The sequence below is a fragment of the Ipomoea triloba genome, chromosome 7, assembly GCF_003576645.1.
Source record: "Ipomoea triloba cultivar NCNSP0323 chromosome 7, ASM357664v1".
NCBI lineage: Eukaryota > Viridiplantae > Streptophyta > Magnoliopsida > Solanales > Convolvulaceae > Ipomoea > Ipomoea triloba.
Window position 1 is genome coordinate 27,565,957 of NC_044922.1, and position 11,802 is coordinate 27,577,758.

The 11,802-nt window shown below is 37.6% G+C and overlaps 1 protein-coding gene and 1 pseudogene across 1 annotated transcript; one reads left to right on the forward strand and one right to left on the reverse strand.

The window, feature by feature from the left end:
• The first annotated feature begins 548 nt into the window (after positions 1-548).
• LOC116025120 lies at positions 549-5,268 on the forward strand (annotated as a pseudogene).
• Positions 5,269-8,393: 3,125 nt separating this feature from the next.
• LOC116025115 (putative late blight resistance protein homolog R1A-10) lies at positions 8,394-11,407 on the reverse strand. Its single transcript, XM_031266210.1, has 2 exons — positions 8,882-11,407; positions 8,394-8,730 (listed from the first exon to the last, which is right to left on the reverse strand). The coding sequence occupies exons 1-2, from the start codon at positions 11,405-11,407 to the stop codon at positions 8,716-8,718; spliced, it is 2,541 nt and encodes an 846-aa protein (XP_031122070.1). The 3' UTR covers positions 8,394-8,715.
• Between the last annotated feature and the right edge of the window lie 395 nt (positions 11,408-11,802).

An 11,802-nucleotide genomic window follows, 5' to 3' on the forward strand; every position in this document is an offset into this window, starting at 1 on the left:
AACAAATGTAGGGGATGAGATTTTGAAAAAAAATTTCTCCTGCGAATATAGGGAGTTTGGCAGAGATGTGGGCCCACGCTGAGGAGAAGTTGGCCCAAACTATACGCGTTGCTTGCAAATTGTGCGCCAAGCTAGGCACGTGCCACACATTAGTCACTTTGTTTATCTATGGGTGTGTGTGCATTTTTTTTTTTTAATTTCAGTTTTTTTTTTCTTTTATTCCTTCCCCTCACATTTTCTCTTTTCTAATCAAAGTTACAAAAAATTTTCAAAAACAGATCACGATTGAGGAAGGCGTTATGCAAGCTAGCTAGGTGGTGGACATTGATTATATATTAATTTAAAAGTTGTTGGCATTATTGATTTATTAATACTTCAATGTGCATCACTGGTGGATGAGACAAAGTTTTACAGATGAGAGAGAAATTAAAACAATTTTTTAACGAGCAGATCAGGCCACCTTCATCTTTTTATGCAATGTTTGAAGGGTTGTGGCCACACCCACTCATTCATTGAGAAAACTACACAAGCACATCTGAATAATTTGAAAGAGAGAAAGAGAGAGAGATGGCTTCTGTTGCTTTGACTTCTCTCAGTGCAACAATGAAGTTGGAGTTTGTGCAACCCAATAATCCAAGGGTTTCTCTTGATGATGAAGCATCCATATCAGTAAAATCTTTGATTGAAAAGCTTTCATCTTTGCAAGGTTTTGTACAGGAGAAATCTGGAACCAGAGAATTGGAGATGAAGATCAGAGACTTCGCACTGGAAGCCGAAGATCGCATTGAAATACAACTAAGCAACTTTCTTCTGGCCAAAAACGGAGAGGATCAACAAAAAGCTTCTCAGAAACTCCACCACATCTTGCAAGAAGCGGCAGAAAACGCAGCAGAGTTGCTGAAACTTAGCAGCAGCATAAGCAAAGAAGCAGTGAAGAATGAAAGTGAAGGACCAGTGATTCCTTGGATAAAACATTCTCCGATGATGATGGTTGAAGAGGGCAGAATGGTGGGTCGTCGCAGTGATCATAATCGGATAGTGGATGAACTCATCGTCGATGATGAGTGCGAGGCTTATTTCAAAGTAATCACAATTGTTGGTATGACCGGAATAGGAAAAACAACTTTAGCTACAAGTGTCTATAATGATCCAAACGTTGCATCCTACTTCGATGTACGAGCTTGGATTACCATGTCTGGGGAATACAACAAGACCCAAATGCTACACGACCTTCTTTGGACACTAACAAAGGAGGCAAACATTCCTGATGATGATGATGTAGCAGCTAGGAAGGTATACAACTTCTTGAGAGGTAAGACGTCTCTAATTGTTTTGGATAACTTATGCAACACTCAAGCTTGGAATGATATAATAGGATGTCTTCCTCATGTACATTATTATAATGGAAGTTGCGTAGTGCAAACCACTACGCATTTAAGGAGGGATTACTTTCATAAGAAATCCGGTAATAAATATTACCGCTTAAGTTTCTATGTCCATCACATGACATTGCTAAATCAAGAAGAAAGTTGGATTTATTTTGCAATACCCTTTTTTTACAACAACACAAGGCACCTACAGTATATGGAAAAATTAGGAGTCAAGTTATAGAGACATGTGAAGGATTGCCTCACTCAATTGTTGTTGTTGCAAAACGTTTATCTAAGTGTGACAACATAAACCAAGAATGGAAGAAGCTAGAAAAGGAAATAGATTTGCTTGGAGTTCTAGATAGAAGGTCACTCACCCACACTTACAATCAATTACCCCAACATTTAAAAGTTTGTTTTTTATATTTTGGAGTCTTTCCAAAACGTAGAGCAATCAAAGTGAAACTACTTATTATGTTATGGATTGATGAGGGATTTATTGAGCCTTTGGAGAATGAGAGGTTAGAAAGTCAAGCTTATAAATATTTACAAGAGTTTATTGATAGAAGTCTTATTCTAATTGACAAGTGGTGTCCTTCTGGTAAAATTAAGAATTGTAGGATGCATAGTGCCTTGTATACCTTTTGCGTAAGAGAAGCTCAAAAAGAGGGTATCTTTTGTGCTTTAAATACTCTGCAACTTCCACGAGGGTCATTTAGCATGTTTTCAAATTCATGCCACTGGTTAAGCTTATACACACATAAATTTGACTATTATGTGTTGTTAAGAACAAACAACCCTCGCTCCATTTTCTTCTTTCAAGAAGATGATGAAATATATGTATCTTTCAAGTTGCTAAGAGTTTTGGCTTTTGTTCCATCTTCATTTCTTCAAAGAGTGCCAGCACGCTTAAAGGATTTAGTTTTTTTGAGATATCTATCTGTTACAGAATGGTTTGAGGGTCTTGATTATGTAGTGTCAACCAATCAAAACTTGCAGACTCTTGTTGTTTCTAGTAAAGAATCCTAACTTGGAACAGCTACTATCCATTTGCCTTCAACAATTTGGAAGTTACCGCGGTTACAAAATCTTGAACTTGACAAATCTTATGTGATTGATCCTCCAAGCATGGATAAAGATAATATGCGAACATTATCTTGGGTGTGCCCAATTCATTGTAGAACGGGAGTATATTGCAGGTTTCCAAACCTTGAAAATTTGAAAGTCTTTGTATTTTGCAGCAATCCTATTATTTTGGGTAATCTTGAATATTTGGAACATCTTGAGAAACTATCAATTTCAGTTTCGTTTGGTTGCGTTGTAACCCTTCCAAAGCCATCTATGTTTCCTTCACAACTAAAGAAGTTGAGGTTGAATGGTACGAACATTTCAATGATGGATTTAATGGTAATTGGAATGTTGCCTCAGCTTGAGGTTCTGAAGTTGGAAAATGCCTTGCGTGGGGAAGTATGGAAAGTTGAAAAGGGATTATTTGTTGGATTAAAATTCTTGCTTCTTGAAGATAAAACGCTCGTGCAATGGATGGTCAGTGATGGATCTTTCCCACGTCTTAAGCACTTAGTCTTAAGATTTTGTTATTGTTTGGAAGAAATCCCTGAATTTATGGAAGGTATTATTACCTTGGAGTCAATTGAGTTGTGGTGTTGTCCGTCCCTTATCACTTCTGCAAAGAGCATTGCAGCATTTCAACGCGTTTATGGAAACCAAATTTTAGAGGTTAGAAGCTACCTAAGCTAAGCTAGTACAACATATATATATGATTCATTCTTACATTTCCATTTATATATTTTTTTATTCAATGGTTACTTCCGTTACAAAATCATCTGATCTGCTGCTATTTCTCCTTCCTTCTTCTCATCTCATTTCATTCTTAGTTATGCATTTAATTTATTTCCTTTACAAAATCTATTGCAATTTTCTCCCACAGTTCTGATCTCTTTTCACTTTCTTCATTTTGCATATGTTCTCTTTTAATTTTCATATAGATCAAAATCAATGGCGCTGAATGCAATACTACAGACGAAGAGTCATCTATATCTTCAGATGATGAATGACAAGCTAGCTAAGGTATGGATCGATGCTAGAATTGAATCACAAAATTTGGTTGCCAACTATATATAATGTATATTCTTAATATTTTTTTTTTTGTCATATCATGGAATGTTGTAAGGAAGCCCTGGCCCTAACTGTAAGAGGTGTACCATACTCATCCTCTGATCTTTATGTTATCTGTCATTTCTCATTGCATGTTTTTATTACTCTATAGTTCATGAACATTATTTTTTTTTAATTATTTTTAATAAATTTAGTTAATTTTGTATTTTCTCTTATTATTAATAAATTTTGTTAAATTAAGTTTGGGCTTATTATTGTCAAAAAAAAAAAAGTTTGGGCTTATTATTATTATTATCCTTCTAGTCAATCACAGGAACCGAAGAGAGGCGCATGGCTTGATCCATGCAGGCTGCAGCAATGAACCAGAGCCCCGAAATGACATGGATCAGGACAACAAATTCGATTGAACAAAGGAAGTTTTGAACGGGAGGAAAGGTCTTCAATGGATGTTCTTAATCCAAGGTCCTCTGCAAATTTGATGCTAGGAGTTGGTTCGCGTTGAAATTAGGCAAAGCTGTTGGAGTTGATTGAAGAGGAAGACATCAATTTGAGCCGGACCAATTCCGGTTCGGCGGCGGCTTCAATTCTTGTTCTAGGCGTGTGGAATTATTTTCCAGCGGCTTCGTTCTCTTCGGCGGTGCAACTTTCTGGTGGGGTTGATTGTTCTCGGCGGTGCTGAGAAATTCTCTTTCGGCAGCAAAATTTTCCTGCGCAGCTTGTTAATTGGCGTACGCATTTCTTTCTTTTTCTTCCATTAATTTTCTATTGCCATTCTTCACAGGATTTTGCTTAGTTTATTTCCACATTTCATTTGCTATTGGTTTATGACAACACATGAATTTTAATTGTGGAGCTCAAATTTAGAATGTGTTGCTACTTAATTTGCCCAGGAATATGATACAATTTACTATCAACATTTTGCATTAATTTAGATTTTGATGTTGCTAATACAATTGAGTTTTATTCTATGAATTTATTTTTGATTAATTGTGTTGAATTTGGTCAATTCTAGATTTCTTAGCCATGCTATGTGGAAATCCGGAAGGGAAAAAAACCTTGAGTCTTTTTGGGGTGGGTAGGCCGAAATCCACTATTAATGTTGAATAGTACACGTTCTGGCCTACTCTATTTAGTACTAGGTAGTGAAACACAAATTAAATACAAGAGGGTAGGATGAGGTCGAGAAGTTAACTAAGGTTGAATAATTTGGTCTGGAGGTGAACTAAAGGCCCGACCTGATGGGGTTAGAGTCACTTAGAGAGCTCCCGTTGGCATGGTTGAAAAAATTTATAGGCACTCCTCGGACGCTTGGGGAGCGTCTAGCACCTAGGCGGGGATTAATCGGTGCCTAGGAGGTCTAGTCAGCGCCTAGGCGGTTAGCACCTAAGCGACTGATAAGTGCAAAAGACGCCACCTTTATAAGGTCGTTCTCAGATCATATTGTGCACAATTGATGGCTTTTATGTTTGATTTGAGCCTTTATTGCGTTAGAATGCTTGTTATTGTCCTTGGACCCCGTTCCACGCTTTGTTAATTGTTTTGTAGGTAAAAAGATGTGCAAAAAGGTGGAAAACGGCATGAATTTCGGAGAAGGATTCACGAGTCGAAGTTGGAGTGCAAAATAGCCCTTGGACGCGCATTTTATGCCCGCAGAAGTTTGGAAATCAGAGCAAAAGTCTGCTATGGACGCGCAGTGGACGCGCGCCCAGCGTGCGTCCATCGCGGAAATTTTAGTTGTTGGGCAAGATTTAAAAGGGGAATTGAGCCATTTTGCAGGGGATCCATCAGACTTCAGTTTGAGATCACTTTAGAATATTTCTCTCTCTAGGATTAGCCTAGAGAGGTCCCTCCCAATTCACTCCACATTGCAATTCATAGGTTTAGATTAGAACTAGAGAAGAATTCCATTGTTACAAGCTTGTGATCAACATTCAATTTCAAGTTCAAGGTTTAATTTCAAGCTAAGTCTTCATTTTAATTTCTTGTCATTACTTTTGCCTTTTGCTATTTCAATTCCAAGTATGATTAGATAGATCTTTGTGGATTTGGATTGAGCAATTTTGTATGGATATTCTTGAGCTTTGAATTGATCAATTAGGTTTTGCAATTGCTTTGATTATGAGTTTGATTGTGTGAGTGGTGATCCACTTTGACTCTTGTGTAGGGGTGATCAACCTATATGAGAGGTGTTTGGAGAAGGAGTCTCACCTACGAGAGTAGGGATACTCCTTAGCCTAGCCTAGCACGTTTCTTTCCCACCTTTGAGAAAAGGGGGATTGAAAGGCAAATAGCACACCATATGTTCGATAATTTGCCTCACCTAGCCTAGTTGCCATGAGAATGGGACTATGGACTAGATGATAGGCCAATGACCACGAGAGTGGCGTTGGCATAGTTGTCTTGCCTCATTTTCATTATCTAAGTGTTGCTAGCCTAATATCTTAGGAAATCAAGGATACCTATATAAGTTGCAAGGTCCAAATCCTCCTTTCCAATTGATTGTTTCCATTGTTTGTTCCTTATTTTCATTATGTTTAATGCACATTTCTTACTATGTTTGGGTTAGCTTTCAAACACTAAACACTCTTGTGCTTAATCCCCTTACCGCTCGAATTCCCTCCTTGTCATCCTTTGAGAACGATACTCGGGAACTTCTTCCCGTTTTAACACCTACTCCTTTCCATCCATCGCGAAAACTACACACCTATGTGGTGCTTAGGCAGCCTAGGCGGTCGCCTAGCCGGCCAGCTGCCCAGACCACCATTTAAGGAGATACGCTAGGCGGGGATTAATCGACGCCTAGGCGAGATTTTTGCAACATTGTCCGTTTGAGTGGCGCATGCTAGGAGCCAAAAGTCCCCTTTATATTAGGTAGAGTAGTGCTCTATTTATAGTGAGCGGCAAGTGGACATAATTAATGATTACAAATACTAACATAGCTGACGTGACATCCATCAATTGGCACTCATGTCGGTCACATCACGTGATTAATACAACTATTGTCTCCGTGACTTATCGATATTTGTCCTTTCATTACATTACTTTTGCGATTAAATTAAAGTCATCCTTTACCTTTTGTCTTAATCCTTTGCTTGTCATATTCCATAATTTAATTGGGTTAATTGATTCAGACCCCAAGTCAATATAATCCATCATTGGTGCTTTCATTGAGAGCTCGACATACAAGCTTGAGTGTGCTATTCACTAGCTATGACAAGATCGGGATCCAATTCAATTCTCGCAATTCACGCAACACCCGTGTCCCACCACATGTGAATAGCCTCAATGGGACCGTGAATCGGTGAACACTACCCATGAGGTCAGCAGAAGACCTCAGGGATCGGATCAACAACAATCGTGATGATGGGTCGGCACTATTTGCCCCACCTCAGGTCCCGTGCGTCCAAGAAGGGATAGCGGCGATCCAACAAACAACAACATTGCTTACCCGCCTCGTCCAGGGGCTCCAAGGAATAGTGCAACTCCCTCAACTCGGCACCAGGGCACCACATGGGGTCGTGCAACAGCAGCTGGCCCCCACCCCGCCCCCTTCAGGGCCGAGCACCTTATCCATTAAGAATTTCTTGTAGAATTGTAAAACTGTTAAATATCTTAGTATACTGCAAGTTAGTTAGGTAGTTAGTTTTTTTTTTTTTTTTTCCCGAGTATGAAGCTGATTTTATGGTTCACCAATCACCAGGATTACTCAAATTATTGCATGTGATATTATAAATATATATCTCAAATAGTTTTCGAGCTGAGGGACCAGAAAATTAAATTATTGACCCAAATTGTGTTGGGAAAAATCCCACTTCCTGTGACAATTAAAATCACAGACCTGACATGGTACACAAATACGAAATAATACACAATAGTCCAAAAGTAAATATTAACACAATGAACACAAGATTTACGCGGAAAACCCCAAAACGGGGAAAAACCACGGGACCACCACCAACAAAGTTTTCACTATAATAAATCTCATATACAAAGTTTCAGGCTACCACACGAGCCATACATCCACAAATCATCAAATATATCAAACTCCTAGGCCAAAACATTCTTCCACGTTCACTGGCTAAACATAATAATATCTCGTACTCAAAATATTCAACTACCATGAATAGAATAAAAATGAATATAAGTAGTACGAGAATATCCAAAAGATGCCTGAAATAAATACAAGCTTACCTCCAAAATATTTGATGAAGATAGTACCCCAAGAGCAAGGCAAATCCACGGCAAAGCTGCGCCAAAAACCGGGAGATGAAACAAATGAAAAAGGTTTCCTTCTCCCTTGGAACTCTTGCTGCCAAAAGAAAATAAGAGGAAGAAAAATGGTTTCCCTCTTCTGCCTTATGCTACTGCTGAAAATGGAATTATGGAAATTGAGACACTAAAGCCAAGAATGGAAATTATTAATGAAGCCACAAAAGTCATGCACTCTCTGCCTCCACAGCCATTCTATTTCTTCTTAGTCAATAATTGCCAACCACTTCTTTTTTTTTTTTTTGAAAACATTGCCAACCACTTCTAATTCCAATGCATTTTGTAATAAATGTTATACTTCCTCTTGAAGCTAACCAAAGAATTCAGCATATAATAATAATAATATATTATAGTGGATTCAAATGAATATGGTATAAATTGGGCTATTTACCATCCAGTGAGCCTAGTGACTAATATATATACATTAGAAATTAAAGTGAAAGAAACTCCCAATTAGTCTTCAGTGTTCACGTACGCAACAAATGCAAGCTCAACTCCAAATTTAGCAATACACAACATGAAAGCTAAGAAGTCTAATAGTTAAACAAAACGAGAAAAGCCATCCCAACATAAAACATCCTAAAAACAAAAGATCTCATCCCGGTGGAGTTTCAAAATATTACACATTATTCTTGGCTCCCACTTGCATCACTGAACTACACAAATATTATTTAAAATATGTTCACACACAAGAAGTGCAAGATAACATATAATCACAATTTAAAAGTATCATTGGCCAACTCAACAACTAGAGACAATTGGTAAACAATTTGCTAATTAAACAACCAGAAGACTCTCATATGTCACATATGATATGTGATTTACAATACAAACAAATTATTTCCAAAATTGCAATAGAATCATTTATTACTTTTCGTCTGCAGTAGTACAGTACACATCAAGCATTGTCGTCTTCTCTTATTTCCTCTTCATTTCTATATCACTTGATTATGATCTATATGAATAAAAGAATGCAAAATGAAGAAAACGAAATGAGATTAGAAGTAGAAAATAGTAGCAAATTATGTAAAGAAAGCTAGCATATTGAATAGAAAATACATACAAAACTAAAAATGAATCATGTTGTGGCTTGCTTATGATCTTACCTCAAAAATTTCATTTTCAAAGTCATGTCTAAATTCCTGACTATACTCTGCAAAACGGGAAGCAAAAGCAACAACAGAAGGACAACACTGCTCCAACTCAATCGACCTCAAATTCCTTATCATAGGGATTGTTTTCAAAGAATAACAAAATCTTAAAACTAAGCGCTTAAGACATAGGAATGAATATTCATGAGCCATCCATAGCTTGAGTGTTTTATCTTTAAGAAGCAAAAATTTTAATCGATAGAATCCTCCTTTAGCTACTTTCCATACCTCCCCATGTAAAGCATTTTCCAACTTCAACACCTCAAGTTGGGGTAACATGCCAATTACCATTAAATCCCTCTCAGAGAGGCTTGTACCATTCAACCTCAACTTCTTCAATTGTGAAGGAAACATAGATAATGATTTTGGAAGGGTAACAACGCAACCAAATGAAATTGAAATTGTTAACCTCTCAAGCCGAACCAAATAGTTTAAATCATCCAAAATAATAGGCCTGCCGCCAAATCCAAAAATTTTCAACTTTTTGATGTTTGGAAACTTGCGATACACTTCTGTTCTACAATGAGTTGGACACACCCAAGATAATGTTTGCATATTATCTTTAACCATGTTTGGAGGATCAATCACATATGAATTGCCAAGTTCCAGATGTTGTAACTGTGGTGACTCCCAAACTGTAGAAGGCAAATGGAGAGTAGGTCCTCTTGGTTTGGATTCATTACTATTGGAAACAACAAGTGTCTGCAAGTTTCTATTAGCTGACACAATATAATCTAGACCCTTAAACCATCCCTTTACAGATAGGAATCTCAAAAAAATTAAGTCATGTAATTGTGTTGGCACTCTTTGGAAAAATGAAGATGGAGCATACGCCAAAACTCTTAACAACTTGAAAGGTACAAATATTTCATCATCTTTTCGAAAGAAGAAAATAGAGCGAGGGGTGTTTGTTCTAAACAACACATAATAGTCAAAACTATGTTTGTATAAACTTAACCAGCGACATGAATTTGCAAACATGTTAAATGACCCTTGTGGAAATTGGTGAGTATTTACCGCACAAAAAATGCTATTCTTCTGAGCTTCTCTTACACAAAAGCTATGCAAAGCACTATGCATCTTACAACTCTTAATTTTTCCATCAGAACTCCAATTTTCAATTAAGACAAGACTTCTATCAATAAGCTCTCGTAAGTACTCATAAGCTTGGCTTTCTAGATCTTCATTTCCAAATGGATTCAAAACTCCCTCAGCTTTCCATAACCTAACAAGCTGTTTGATTCGGATTACAGTACGCTTCGGGAATACTCCAAGATAGAGAAAGCAAACTTTCAAATATTGTGGCAATTGATTGTACCTAAGGGTGAGAGCAGAGCTATCTAGAAATCCTAACAACTCTAATTCCTTTTCAACCTTCTCCCATTCCTGTTGTATGTTGTTGCATTCAGACAAACGTTGTGCCACTGTAACAATTGATAACGGTAATCCTTCACATTTTAACAAAACATAGCTCCTAATTTTTTCAAATTTAGGTGCCATATGTTTTTCAAGAAAAGGATTACTGCAAAATAAATCCCAACTTTCCTTTGAATCTAGCAAAGTCATGTTATGGATACAATCAAGTGAAGTGTAGGAACCCTGATCAAAATGCGTAGTGGTCAGCACTATACGACTTCCATTACTATCATTAGGAAAATATTCTTGGATATCATCCCAAATTCGATTGTTCCATAGGTTATCCAAAACAATAAGATATCTCTTACCTTTCAAGCATTTGGATACCTGCTTAGCTAGTAGATCATCATCATCAAGAGTTGTTCTCTTTCTAGTTTCATGATCTGGCTCTGCTAGTGTCAAAAGAAGGTCGTGTAGCGTTTGCTTCACGTTGTACTCCCCAGACATAGTAATCCAAGCTCGAACATCAAAGTGCGATGCAACTGATGAATCTTCGTAGACGCTTGCAGCTAAAGTTGTCTTTCCAATACCATTCATCCCGACAATTAGGATTACTCGTCGTTGATCGCTATAGAGGAGTTGGTTCTTCACCAGTAAGTAATCATTGCGACGACCCACCATTCTGCCCTCCAGCTTTGGAGGCTGCAGCCGCAAGGATGTATCCAACAACCAAGGAACTGTTGTTGATTGACATTCATTGGCCTCATCAGATTCATTGCTGATTTTGATGAGCAAATGAGCTGCATTTTCTGCTGCTTCTCGCAAGGTTTGATGGAGTTGCTTTGCAGCTGTTTCTTGATTGGACAAAAGGAAGTTGCTGAGTTGTGTTTCGATGCGGTCTTCAGCATCGAGTGCGAAGTCTCTGATCTTGATTTCCAAATCTTGAATTGCAGCGCCACAATCCCCGGATTTCTCCAGCAGTAAAACTTGTAGAAATAGAAGCTTTTCAAATAAAGATTCCACTGATATGAATGCTTCATCATCAAGACAAACCCTTAGATTATTGGGTTGCAGAAATTCCAACTTCATTGTTGCAATCACAGAAGTCAGAGCAACACAAGCCATCTCCCTCTCTCGCTCAGATCTCAAGTTTTCTGAATGGATGACCCAAGCCCAAGGGTATAAGGGCATCTACAATCTTTGTCTTCTATAAGGGCATCTCACATCAAACCATAATTATTTTGTTGTGGGCATCTACTAGGGGTGGGCGTAATTTGGATTACCCGAACTAACACCCGAAATCCGAACCGAATTTTAAATTTTGGGTGAACCCAAATAGTTATCGGTTCGGATATTTTAAATTTTGGTATATCCGAATATAAATTTGGTTCGGATATCGGGTGTTAAAAATTTACCCACACCCGACCCGAAACCCGAACTAACCAAAATTTTATTATAAATATAATAATATATATTATATATTTAGTTATCAATGTATTTCATAATTAATAATATATTAA

Bases quoted from the DNA above. Each gene is read 5' to 3' on its own strand.
- LOC116025115 (XM_031266210.1), bottom strand. From the start codon at position 11,407: ATGGCTTGTGTTGCTCTGACTTCTGTGATTGCAACAATGAAGTTGGAA.